Source organism: Lactuca virosa, chromosome 2 (assembly GCF_052849685.1).
Source record: "Lactuca virosa cultivar CGN04683 chromosome 2, Lactuca_virosa_CGN04683_v6, whole genome shotgun sequence".
NCBI lineage: Eukaryota > Viridiplantae > Streptophyta > Magnoliopsida > Asterales > Asteraceae > Lactuca > Lactuca virosa.
In genome coordinates, this window is record NC_136427.1 from 171,703,359 (window position 1) to 171,718,251 (window position 14,893).

The 14,893-nt window shown below is 39.0% G+C and overlaps 1 protein-coding gene and 1 pseudogene across 1 annotated transcript; both read left to right on the forward strand.

The window, feature by feature from the left end:
• LOC145157968 (uncharacterized) overlaps positions 1 to 12,644 on the forward strand; it is a 47,196-nt pseudogene extending 34,552 nt beyond the window's left edge.
• A 7-nt stretch (positions 12,645 to 12,651) lies between these two features.
• Positions 12,652 to 13,167, forward strand: LOC145156616 (transcription termination factor MTERF4, chloroplastic-like). The gene has a single exon (XM_079075911.1). The coding sequence runs from the start codon at positions 12,694 to 12,696 to the stop codon at positions 13,165 to 13,167; it is 474 nt and encodes a 157-aa protein (XP_078932037.1). The 5' UTR covers positions 12,652 to 12,693.
• The last annotated feature ends 1,726 nt before the right edge of the window (positions 13,168 to 14,893 follow it).

A 14,893-nucleotide genomic window follows, 5' to 3' on the forward strand; every position in this document is an offset into this window, starting at 1 on the left:
TAGCCCACACTATATAAATACAAGAGCCCATATTTAATTAGTCATACTTTTGATCTCTAAATTAATTCTAGATTAATTATAGATCAATACTAATTAAATAATATGATTTTATATTAATATATTAGGACTTATAATATATTAATAAATCATAACTTATACTATTCTCAAACGATTATCCATAAATTGTTCGGGTGAAGTGCAACCCAAATGGACCATGCCGGGTCGGGTCAAGTACATACCAAATATGGTTATGGACTTAGACACTATATCCAACAGTCTCCCACTTGGATAAGTCTAATAACTATAGTTGCAAGTATGACTTCAGGAACCGATCAGCAATCGTAGCTCTTTAAACTCTGTTGAACTATGAAGCGCCATTTTAGATAAGTGATCATATAATCCTCTGTTCTAGATATCAGCCGGACATATACATCGAACATGGTCTTGCTTATTGTCCAGCATTTGTTTCCCGATTTCCGATTTGTTTGACATAGAACTTAACTGAACACATCAATTTAGTTCTGACCGGGCCCGGTACATAGGTCAAAACAAAATCATCGAGGGGCCCAGATATCGCTTCTAATCCTAGAAGGAACAGATAAACTTCGACTCATATGTTTGCTCTACTACTTGTTGAATTACACACAAAAGCACGGTTTATAACATCGAGTTACCAATGCGTTTTCGTGCAATCAATGCATAACCAACTCATAGGCAACAAATCATATCTCTAGGTTTGAAGACTTATATGATATTACCGTCTCACGATCACTCGAGATAAATTCCATGAAGTGATACAAGTGAGCGTGGGTTGAATCCAATACTCAGAACTTATGAGCACTCATGAGTGCTGTAGCCCTCTTTGTCTAACATCTTAGACCTCTACAAGCCAACCCATGACAGTCTTAATTCATATCCACTTCCAACATATGACCGACTGTGGATAGTTTGAATAATATGATATAAACCATAACATAATTATTCTGGAAGTCAAAACATGCAAAAAGAAATAATAGTAAACGATTGACAAGAGATAGCAACACTTTACTCATAAATAACAGCTTTTATTTATCATCAAATGTCAATTACATTTTACAAATTTCAAGATTATCTAACTACTAAAACTAATATCATCCTTCAGCCCTATGCTCCGAGCATGCTGGAGATGCTTAGCCCGAGTCAGTCCCTCCGTGAGGGGATCTGCTGGGTTCTCATCCGATGATACCCTCTTTGCCATGAGGATTCCTTCTTCTATTCGATGTCTGATGAAGTGATATTTTCTGTCAATGTGTCTGGATCTCCCATGATCTCTTGGTTCCTTGGCTAAGGCAACCGCACTATTGCTGTCACAGAAAATCTCCATTGGCTCCTTTATAGCTGGTACAACTCCAAGGTTTCCGATGAAGTTCTTTAGCCATATAGCCTCCTTTGCTGCCTCGCTTGCTGCTATATACTCTGATTCACAAGTGGAATCATCCACTGTCTCCTGATTGGAACTTTTCCAAGTAATTGCCCCTCCGTTTAGAGTAAAGACCCAGCCCGACTGAGAGCGGAAATTATCCCTGTCAGTCTGAAAGCTAGCATCACTGTACCCTACAACTCTCAAGTCCTCACTGCCACCGAGGGTAAGGACCCAGTTCTTAGTCCTCCGTAGGTACTTGAGGATATTCTTTACCGTAGTCCAGTGTGCCTTGCCAGGGTTCCCCTGATACCTGCTAACCATGCTCAAAGCAAAGGCTACATCAGGTCGAGTACACGTCATAGCATACATGATCGATCCTACAGCTGAAGCATAAGGTATTCGACTCATTTCTGCTATCTCAGCCTCAGTACTAGGGCTTTGTGTCTTACTCAATATGGCGTTACTCTGGATGGGTAACTCTCCTTTCTTGGAGTTATGCATGTTGAACCTTTTCAACACTTTGTCCACATAGGTGCTTTGACTAAGTCCAATTAGTCTTTTACTCCTGTTTCTCAAAATCCTTATCCCTAGGATATAGGCAGCTTCTCCAAGGTCCTTCATAGCGAAACACTTCCCAAGCCAGGACTTTACTTCCTGCAGGGTTGGGATGTCATTTCCTATGAGTAGTATGTCATCCACATACAGTACCAAAAAGCTGACTATACTCCCACTAGCCTTGATATAGACACAAGATTCATCTTCACTCCTTGAAAAGCCAAATTCTTTGATTTTCTCATCAAAGCAAAGATTCCATCTGCGAGGTGCCTGTTTTAATCCATAAATGGATTTCTCGAGCTTACACACTCTACTGGGGTACTCTGTACTGACAAAACCCTCTGGCTGAACCATGTAAACATCTTCAGCCAACTTTCCATTAAGGAAAGCGGTTTTGACATCCATTTGCCATATTTCATAATCATGAAATGCAGCAATGGCTAACAGAACCCTAATAGACTTAATCTTGGCCACTGGTGAAAAGGTCTCATCATAATCAACTCCCGGAGTTTGAGAATAACCCTTTGCAACCAGTCGTGCCTTATAAGTGTGTACATTACCATCCATGTCGGTCTTCTTCTTGAAGATCCATTTGCACCCAACTATCTTACGATCAGGTACATTGTCAACCAAGTTCCAAACTTGATTGTCATACATGGACTGTATCTCGCTATCCATAGCCTCTTTCCATTTAGCAGCCTCAGGGCCTGCCATGGCTTCCATGTAGCTGTTAGGCTCATCTAGATTTACCAGTGTGTTATCACTGATAAGTGTCTCACCTTCTGCAGTAATATGAAAACCATAATAATGCTCAGGTGCATTCCTAACTCTGGTGGAAAGCCTCAGAGGTATAGATTCTTCAGTCGGCTCAACAGGAGTTTTCTCCTCAGGTTGAGGGCTAGGGTTTGAGGTTCCTTCACCACTTGACTCTTGAATTTCCTCAAGGTCAATTTGCCTCCCACTGTCTCCTTGGCTCATGAATTCTATCTCTCGAAAGAATCCTCTTCTTGCTACAAAGACCACATTATCACTGGGTCTGTAGAAGATGTAACCAAAGGATTTCTGTGGGTAGCCGATGAAAATACACCTTTCGCTTCGGGGTTCGAGCTTATCGTGAGTCTCGCGTCTCACGAAAGCCTCGCAACCCCAAATCTTGATGTGGTCTAGATTGGGAACTTTTCCAGTCCACACCTCGTGAGGTGTTTTGGCAACCTTCTTTGTAGGGACTAGATTAAGGATATGGGCTGCAGTCTCTAAGGCATACCCCCAAAATGAGAGTGGTAGTGAAGCTCGACTCATCATGGAACGAACCATGTCCAACAAGGTCCGATTGTGCCTCTCAGCTACACCATTCAACTGTGATGTCCTAGGAGGTGTCAATTGTGAGACAATCCCACATTCCTTAAGATAGTCAGGGAACTCAGTACTAAGATACTCACCACCACGATCGGATCGAAGCATCTTAATGTTCCTGCCCAGCTGATTCTCCACTTCTTGCTTAAACTCTTTGAATTTCTCAAAGGTTTCTGACTTATGCTTGATTAGGTAGACATATCCATATCTATTAAAATCATCAGTAAAAGTCACATAGAACCGATTAACATCTCTTGTGGCGGTTCTGAAGGGTCCACACACATCCGTGTGTATGAGGTCCAACAAACCTTCACCCCTAGCACAAGTGCCAGTAAAAGGTGACTTTGTCATTTTACCAAGAAAACAAGATTCACAACTATCATCTGACTTTAGGTCAAATGACTCCAAGACTCCATCCTTTTGGAGTTGGCCTATGCGTTTCTTGCTTACATGTGCAAGACGACAATGCCATAAGGATGCTTTATCTAAGCTAGTGGAAGAGTTAATACACAATACATTATTTCCTAGATTATCTACAACAGATACAGTTTCATACACGCCATCACAAGGTAATGCTTTAAAATAAAGAACATTATTAAAGAAAGCATCAATACTACCATTATTATTATCAAAATAAAAGGTAAAACCTTATTTATACAATGCATGAAAGGAAATAACATTTCTTGCCATTTCTGGCGAATAATAACATTTATTCAAATCTAATGTAAACCCACTATTTAGCACTAAGGAATAAACTCCTATCTTGGTGACAGTTGAAGCTTTCCTGTTTCCAATGATCAAGTTTATCTTTCCCTGCTCCACATTCTCACTTCTTTTTAGTCCCTGCAAATCACAACATATGTGAATACCACAACCTGTATCAAGGACCCAAGACTTAGAATGAGGTGAGTTATAAGACAATATAGTGTATATATCTACATGGTTGGGTTTTACTTTCCCATCCTTCAAATCTTGCTGGTACTTTGGGCAGTTTCGCTTCCAGTGCGACTTTTCATGGCAATAGAAGCATTCAGCCTCATTAGGGTTAGCAGAAGGAGTGACAAAACCTTTCTTGGTTTCGCTTGAAGAGGAGCCTTCAAGGGTCTTACCCTTGGTACCCTTAGAAGGGTTCTTTCTCTTCTTCCCTTTGCCATGCCCGATTGCCAAGACATTGGCCGCAGTTGGAGTAGGAGTAGGAGTAGTAACAACCGACTTACCCTTTAGACCACTTTCGGCGGTCTTCAAGAGTCCTTGAAGTTTGCTGAGGGTGACTTCTTCCTTGTTCATGTGATATGTCATGCGGAATTGATGATAACACGATGGCAAGGAGTGCAAAATGATGTCTATTGCTAACTCCTCAGGGAAGTTCACATTCGGCTTCAGTAAACGGTCCACATACCTTTGCATTTTCTGCATGTGGCCCGTGATGGGTTCACCATCCTTTATTCGGGTTGTTATCATGGAGGAGATTATTTCATATCGCTCTTGACGAGCACTTTGATGGTAGAGGTCCATCAAGTCCTGGTGCATCTCAAAAGGATAATAGTCCTCATAGGACTTTTGGAGCTCGGCTGTCATGGTGGCCATCATGATGCATGCCACTTTTGTAGCATCTCTTTCATGTACCTCATATTCAGCAAGCTCTTCAGGAGTAGCAGTTGGCTCGGGTACCTTCAGCTCCTTTTCGAGAACATATTCTTTGTTCTCATACCGAGTGACCATCCTGATGTTTCTGATCCAATCTGTAAAGTTGGACCCATCAAAGATGACTCTCCCACAAAGATTCATGAGAGAGAAGGAGCTAGTAGGGTTTGAGCCAGAAGCATTGTTATTGGAAGACGTCTGAAAAGAAGAGGGAATAGATTAGATTAGATATAGAGATAGTCCTTAACAAAACACCCAAATGTAATATTAAGGCTAGGACCCAACACAATATTTTATAACTTAGAAGAGGGATGCCGTAATCTAAGCTATAAGATATTTGAAGGTAGGTGAATGACGATTCACCAATTTCCACCATGAAAAACGAAATATTTAATTAGGTTTTAATTGGTTTAGAAACTCCTAGATTCTTTGAGATTCATTGAACTTTCTTCAATGGCATGTTTCAATCTCGAGTGTGCCCTTCAAGTTTTGTGACTGGGATGCCGAGGATCACAAAACAAGGTGTGAAGTAACCATGCAAATTACTTGGTACCCTTAATGTATTACCCCTCAATCGATGTGCCGGTTAACCACACACGCTCCATCGATACTATGATAAACATTAAGTCACCCTTTACCTACCTTGTTAAGTTCAAGTTAGTGTACCGGTTAACCACACACGCTCCACTAACGACTTAAACAAAGTGTAAAGTGTAATTTCATGGATTAGCACCTTATTCACATTTTCCTGAAATAACTAAGATTGGGAATTCAATAAAGTTTAGTTACTTTAGTATTATCATTATACTTTTAATGAGAATTTATAAGTCCTTGTCCTACCCGTTCGGCTAACGACCCTCCACCGATCAAGGAAGCGGTGGGTGAGAGTGGACATCTATTAAGTTGCCATTTTATAGGCAACAACCTTATACCCCCCTTATAGACCGGCTTCGTGAATGAGGCGTACTAGCGGTAAGACGACTTGATCTTATACATATATAAATATTATTAAACTTATAATATTATAAAGTATAAGGGTTGAATTTTAACTTTTAAAATTCTAGGGGTTGGAACTAAAGTTTTTAATATGACTTTACATGTTCCAAAACTTGAGGGCAAGTTTTGTAAACTTTCAAAACTTTTCATTTCTCATAACTTATGAGTTAATGGTTATTAAAAATGAAGACTCTTCATTTTTTGTAACCTATGTGTTCTTTTAATGGATATTTAAAAATGTGACTTTTGGTTATCCATAACTTAAGAACTAGTTATGGACTCCATTAAAACACAAAAAGATCAAGAATTAATCTATTCAATTATTAGCACATAATTTCTATGATCTTCTAAACTCATATGTTTATGAATGTTCATATCAAAAATTTCAAGAATCGTAAGTACATATACAAAACTTGAAATTTTGATACGAGCTTTTGAACAAAACTTCGATTTTCAAGTTTTTTTTTTTTTTTTTTTTTTTTTTTTTTTTTTTGCATCAAGTATCAAATAAACAAACCAGGCTCTGATACCACTGATGAGTTTTGAGCATTCTAACACTCCTATGGTGTACATGCAACCCTAGAAATCTTGGATCTATGTTTGACTATGATACATGCAAATAATTATTTTTCCAAGGTTCTTATCCTATCTAGCATGGCATGGGGAACTTGAATCAAATAAAGCTAGTAGAATTACTTACCTTGTAGTTGTAGTTGATTGCTTGGAGTTTTAGAGCCTAGCATCAATAGTGTGGATGTCTCAAATGGAAATCACAAATCACCACAAACTTGGAACTTTGAGAGAATAGTAATCACCTTCTTGAAATCGGCCCTCTTACTTTACTCACCACAACTCATGTGATTTCAAGAACCAAAGCCTCCTTTATATAGTGTGGTGGATTAGGGTTACATTCATGTAAACCCTAATACCCATGTCTTTTCATTTCCATGAGATCCATGGGTTAAAGCTCCATGGAGTATCCATGGACTTTCCATGCAAGCCTAGCCCATTCCAAATAAACATTAGCCCACACTATATAAATACAAGAGCCCATATTTAATTAGTCATACTTTTGATCTCTAAATTAATTCTAGATTAATTATAGATCAATACTAATTAAATAATATGATTTTATATTAATATATTAGGACTTATAATATATTAATAAATCATAACTTATACTATTCTCAAACGATTATCCATAAATTGTTCGGGTGAAGTGCAACCCAAATGGACCATGCCGGGTCGGGTCAAGTACATACCAAATATAGTTATGGACTTAGACACTATATCCAACAGATACAACACCAAATCTCCAAGTCCTTTCTGCTCGACGAAGAACTATAACCCTTGACCGGAACGGACGAATCACCAATCCAACTACCCACTCATCGAAGGGTCTCTGCATCCTAACCACCTTCAACCAATGTGATTATGAAAATCCTTGTCAATTATGGTGTCTGATCAGGCCCACACGACCTCCACCATCTTTCGCTTGCTACCTCTCCCTCCCCTTAGCCACGGTAGAGATCAGACCCAAGAGTCCTTCCATGAACACTGCCATTCCTACTGAGCAATGCTAACACGTCTGAACTCTGACTTCACTGTTGAACTAAGCATGCTAATTCGACTCCAAATCTTCCAAGCTATACCCCTGAATTGATTCCATCAACGAACACAGACAACCACCGGATGGACTAAATCCAGCTCAACAAGATGTGCCTCACTCATAAATCTCGGCATGCAAAAATGGCATATAACAATCCTTGATAATATAAACCAGGCACTAACAGAGAACTAAACCTTAGATAATAATTACACGTACCAACGCAATATTCCAAAGCAATTATATATGAAAACTAATAATAAAGCATGAAAAATACAGAAGATAACTTACCCTCGACAGCATCTGATGAAACTCTAGCCTCCCGTGACTGAAACTGTAATGCTCGACTCATCGGTACAGGGGCTCATGCCCTACCCTCACGACCGTCAGTTGTCCTCAAAGTAACTGGAGTAGGTGTACTCACTGCTCCACCCCTCAACATCGGACAACCAACCTTCTTGTGGCCCACCTGATTGTAATGAAAACACATCGGAACTGACCCATGGGGGAAATCTCTACTAAGATGACCCATCTGACCAAAATTGAAACATCCCCGACCTGTCTCCCGACATCCTCCCTCATGGGTCCTCCCACACTTTGCACAACGGCCCCGACCCTGATGGCCTCCCAAACATGAATCCTGATTCTTGGGCATCTTCGCTTGGCCCACTGCGATCTAAGTCTGCTCTGGCTTCCTCTTCCCAAGGTACTCCAAATCGATCTCTTGCCCTCCGGCTCTAGCAATCATATCATTCAGAGTCTCACACCCTGAAAAACTCACAAACTCCCTGATGTCATCTCTCAGCATGTCATGATACCTTACATTCTTCATCTCCTCGTCCGTTTCATACTGCGGAACCAACAAAGCCCTCTCCCGGAACTTGGCAGTGATCTCTGCCACAATCTCAGTTGTTTGGTGAAGGTCCTGAAACTCCCTCACCAACTAAAGCACCTTAATAAATGGTGCAAACTCGTCCCTAAACTGAGTCCCAAACTCATCCCATGTCATTATCTCCACGGCTTCGCCTCCCAAAGCGAAGTCTACCTCCTCCCACCAATCTCGAGCTCTGTCTTCATAAGACAGGAAGCAAATATGACCTTCGACCCCTTGGGGCAGAAACTCGTCCAGAAAGTGTTCACCATATCCGCTAACCATCTCCTACTAGCAATGGGGTCCTTTTCCCCAAATAACTTGGGAGCTCCACAAGCACGTAACTCACGGAAGGAAAGAGTGTGAGCTCCAACAATAGCCATAATCTCAGTACGAAACGTGCCCAGATGCTCATCCAATATCTCCATAATCCCCTCCTTGATCGTACTGAATATCACCAGAGTCTGCTCCAAAATACCATGGGTAATCTCCAACGATATGAACTCCCGCATCCGCTCATCAATCGACTTAGTACCTGCACCTAAGCCTGAACCAAAACCTGAACCTCCTCCATGTGTGCTCATCACCATTCTGAAAAAAAAACAGTCATAAAAATGATCAGAACATACCCAAGAATCCTCATCCCACATGTTTCCTAGATTCTCCAAGACTCTCCTCGAGTCAAGTATGGATCCTGTGCTTTCAGTAGTATGGACCCACTACTACCTTGCACACCTATCCATACATTCCTCAAGAATCATCCCCAATCCTCCAGGTCACCTTCTCAAACTGGTACTCCAAGTACTTGCTAAACAGCGCAACTAAACCTACTGAAGCACTTCCTAGGCTTTCCTAGGTTTCCGACCTAACCCTGCCATCAGTTGCTGAAGAACTCCCACTAATACCAGTTAACTACCTCATGAATATAATCACATGTCACAAAGCTTAGATAATCCTTCGAGTAATAAATTCATCCCTACAACGGTTAGACTCAAACAAGAGTTGCGCAATAGATTCAAATCCATCACTCTGAGATTATTTAACCTTTGCAACATGTGACTAGACATATTCACTTAATAGTTAACTCGTATCACTAAGGGTTCCAAAAAGCACCAAGCAAGCATCATTCATGCAGTAACAATCCAAGCCATAGAATAAACAAAGAAGATCCAAGCTCACATACTACAACTCATGCTAGGAACTTCCACTTTCACTGCCAGTTTCCTTATGCATGCAAATTATACATAATAAAGGATCAAATAGACTGTCGAATAAAAGACTCTTCCCTAGGACCACAACCAAACAAGGAACAGGAAATAATGCCAAATCAGTCATTCTAGGGCTATATGATCCTAATCGTATACAATTTTTAAAGCATACACTTAGCAATTATTTTTCCCAATACATATTCCTAATCATAGCATCCAATGCTTCCTAGGCTACAGGCCAATCTATCATGCAATTCCTGAAGGTATCCCTAGCCTTATCCTAGCATGCAAACATTCATAGCATACAACATATCAACATGTATAGGTATTCTGGGAATCACATACTTGAGCTCGGCCGATTGCACGCATCACACCCCTTTTTCTTTAAAAAATCTTTTTAGAAATTCGATTTCTTTTTAAAATATAACCAACTCCTCAGTTTGAGTTCAATCACACCCGATAGTGTGGTCGAATCCCTCAAACCAAGACTTTGATACCAACTTATAACGCCCCAAAGATTATGAGGTAAAATTTTCATTTTTAATTCCACCAAAACACCAATTATCTTTTTATTCAAACATTTAAAAGTATATCATAATAAAACAGTCATCAGAATACAATACATAAATCATTATATTGCGGAAACATGGGTGGATGCGCTGCAATCAATCTGGGCTCTTCCCTTTCGAACCGGAAGTACCTGAAACCATAATCATAAAATCGTAAGCACAAATCTTAGTGAGTTCCCAAAAATACCACATACCATACATATCATTGGGCCTAGCCTGTATATTAGGACCAACCTACCATAATAGGCCTAGCCCTGCCAAACCAATGGGCCCAGCACAACATACAAATGCAAGAGTCACAGAGACAGCTAGCACCCTACGTAACATACAAATTGGCCTAGCTCGTTATATAATGGGCCTAGACCGTCATACAATGGAGCTAGCCCAACATACCATGCAAGAGTCACAAAGACAACTAGCATAACATATCCTAGTGAGCCGACATTGGTGCCTTCGACCCACGGGTACAGTGAGGAGACTTACCTCAATCTGCTCATAACTAAATAACTGTTCGGGTTGCGGAACCGGATAATCTCGCACCAATTAACAATAAATATAACCTTAATTAATAATTAAACCAATATCCCTAAAACCAAGGCCCAATATATAATCCATCTTTCTAATGGGTAAAAGAAAATTTTACCCTTCCCAAAACTGGTCTAGCATCTCTTGTACCAACCCCCAAAATGCCCAAAATGAACACCCTAGGGATTAGGCCCTGCGTACCAGAAGCGTACGCCTCGTGTACTCACCCCCGAAGCACAACGTACAAGCTGACGATGTATGATACAAGAATTACGCTGAGTGTACTCCGATGTACGCCCAATGTACTCATCAGAGGCCAAAATCCATAATAAGCTCTTATTGGGTTAAGGTAAAACGTCCAAACATAGATTTGACCCTTAAGGGGTGTATAAGCACGTAAAGTTTGCAACTTTACTTCTTTCCATGACTTAGAGGGACCTAATCCTTGTTTTTATCCATCTAAACTCATAATATGAACACCAACTTAAACATGAGTCAACCAAACCCATCAAGATGACATTTTTATGAGTTAATAACCTCAACAAAGACCAAATATGAGGCTCAAAGGTCCTGGAGTACCTTCTACTCACAAGAACCGCAATCTTGGGACCAAACATGCTTATGACAATTCCCATAACTATATTTACAATAAAGAACCATAAAGATTAAGCTTTATACCTCCAGAAGATAGATCAAGATGCATAAAGTCGGGATCCACAAGCTTCAAGCAATCCAACACTCCTTGAAGAAGCTCCTTCTTCTTGAATAAGCACACACATGAAATCACCACAAAAACTCAAGAACCAATCAAATGGGGGCTAGGGTTTAATGGGATAGAGGCTGAAGGTAGGAAGGTTTGGAGTTCAGTTAAGGCCATTAAATAGGATCAAAGGCCCTAAATTTGGGTTCGCACCTGACTTGAGTACACCCTGCGTACTCTTGGTTCATCCCACATACTCAAGAGGGAATCCACGATCCTTCTGCCTAGTACTCCCAACGTACTCCTATGTACGCCCAACGTAGGCTTAACCCTAATACCACCAAACTTCCGAAAGCCATAACTTCTTCATTCTAAGTCCATTTGCAACGATCCTTATATCCCCGAAAAGATAACGAGAAGCTCTATACTTATATCAACTCTCCTATACCTTAAAACATTCTGAACTTAAACTCAAACTTCATAAAAGTCCTGAACTGACACTTTACCGATATACCCTTGGGCTCCATAACACAAACCGAACTCCCAGGTCATCCAATCTACATTTTTCACATCCACAGGGGTCTAATTCTATCTTTCCCAAAATCCCTAAGCCTTATTATAACCGATATTCGGGTCACGACCCCGAATTACGAAACGATTCGGAACAGGGTGTTATAATAAGCTATAATCATATTCCAAAATCAAGTATATTAATTGTGCACCATGAGATATCCTCCCTTACATTTTGCAAGCCCCTAACACCTACTTCTCCAAATCAATACAGGAAGAGAATTGATTTCATCACGAAATTACAATGTTTTGTTTCCAGTAGACCATATGCATTAAACTTAGTAGACTCATCCACTTCCAAATCAGACTCGGTTCATATAGGAGGATCCTCATCAATATAAAGTCGTGCTAGCTTACTAGAAATGAAGAACAAAAGGATCACAAATCGATCCCATGTTTTATGATTTCTTAAAAAGTATCAGTATAGAACCAAATGAGCACGATGGGTTGGGGCTTCCTGTAACAGTTGATGTCATGAAAGAACATGTAGATTTTCTTCACACATTGGGGTTAACAATCGAAGACATAAACAAATACCCTCTTGTCCTCAGTTGTAGATTCAAGAAAAACATGATCCCAGTTCTTGATTATATAGGTAAATTGGGTGTTAGACGGTCTGCTTTGACAGATTTCTTGAGACGATAATTCCATAATCGATTTCAGTGACCAAAATTTTGGGAAAATAATCGAGAAAATGCCACAGGTTGTGAGTTTGAGTAAGATTAACACACCGGTTATCAAGCATGTGGAGTTTTTGAAAATATGTGGGTTTTCATTAGAGCAAGTGAGAAAGATGGTTCTTGGGTGTCCACACTTGGTTGCTTTGAATATGGATATAATGAAATTAAATTTTGATTATTTTGAAAGCAAGATGGGAAGGGAGTTGGATGAGTTGGTTAATTTTCCGGGTTTTTTTACTTATGGTTTAGAGTCGAGTGTAAGACCAAGGTATCAGATTGGTTCTAAGAAGGGACTTAAGTGTTCTCTTGTTTGGCTTCTTAACTGTTCTGATACGAAATTTGAGGAACCGATGAATTATGACACGATTGACATTGAGGAGATGGAAGATGATGATGATTCGTTATTTGATATGAATACTTTAATGGAACCCAAAAATGATGGATTGGATTCTGATTTTGGTGAGGACGGTGATGAAGAGTACTTGTAGCATATTGTAAAAATATTATGAGGTATGGAACATATCTTACATTATAGCTTCGTGCGACTTTTTTGATGAAGATTTAAGTTTGTTTTAAGAATTTGAATAACTTGATATTTATGAGAATTATGTTTATTAAAACTAAAGCTCGAAGCTAAACATTAACGTATACATTACGTGTAAACGTTTGATAAGAATATGAGGCTAAATCTATTGAATTCAAAATCTACTCGTTATAATTTTCAGTTTCAGTCTCATAAATGGATACCAAAACCATATTATTTGCCTTATGTGCTAGAATAAGTTGTTGAGTACGACTCTTTATGTGGGAAACAATAATACTTTTATTAAGACAACTTAAGAAGAACTTACACTTTGAGAGACTACTACACTTTGCTTACTTTGAGTGTTTTTTGGATTCTTGGATGTTGGGATTGTTTGGAGCAAATGAGCTCCACACCTATTTATAGGTGTTTCCACCTCCCTATACGAAGTTTCTAGATCTACATACATTCATGACTATTCTAGAACTATCTACCGTATTATATATCTATTACAAGTTTGTATATGTTTCTAGAATGTTCTATAATGTCCGAGATTAGTCTAGGTTTTTCTTGTGTCTTCCACGGTCTTCTAGAATGTTCCATAACATTCTAGGGTCTTCCATCTCATTCTATAATATTCTTGAGTCTTCTTGTATGTTCTAGAATATTCCACAGGCTTCCACGATGTTTTAGATTCTTCTAGATCATTATAGAACATTACAACATCTTTTTGATAAAGTGAAAAACTCTATTAAGCTAAGCTCCATTGGGCTAGTGATGACCTTCAACATAAGCACAACGTAAAGGAGATAGAGTTCAGGGGAGGGTTGAAAAAATTAAAATTAAAATCATTGAATTATGTTTAACTTATATTTATATGTTAATTGAGCGTTGTCTCTCGTATTAAAGAATTTTTATTATTCGTTTTATTGGTGTCGACTAAATAAGTTGTGATGATCGTGTGTGGCATGTCGCTTCAAACTTGGCAAAATGAACCGGTTTGGTTTGGTAACAGACTCAAAATGAATTAACTTTTTGGTGAGTCAAATGACATGAGTTGACCCTTATTGTATTTTTCTAATAGTTTGGTAAATAATATTACAAGAACTATAAATAAAATCTAATTCTTTATAAATAAATTGATAGGAGGTTTTTAACCATTTGTATACTTTGTGGTTTTTTAACCATTCGGTATTTCAGTCCATTTCTTTTTAGCTAAATTCTTTTACTCATTTGACAAAGTATCTATAAAGTTTAATTTAAGTTAACACATTTTCTTATAAATAACTTAAAATTGCCACATTCGCCCCAAATAGTAATACATCACAAATGTTCGCCTTGGGGTTTCAGTCTTTAAGCTTCTAGAGTTGAACTTGGAAGCTGGAAAGTGGAATTCGTTGGCTTTGTATTTTTAGCCTATTTTCCATGACTTGACTTCAACTCTCAAACATTTACTTGACGTTCTATTAGGTATCCTATCCTAACACTATGGATCTAAATAACACCATTTAGCGAAACCAAGATTTAAGAAGAGCATGACTCATGAGAGTAAAACCAAAGATGTCCTAGAAATTTGCTACTATAGTTATCTTTCACTCCTGCAATTAGGTTGCGTAAGGTTCTTTTGTGTTTAACAACACAAATCGGTGAACTATTAGCTTAAAAGAAAACATGTCAAAGTTGTCTCATGT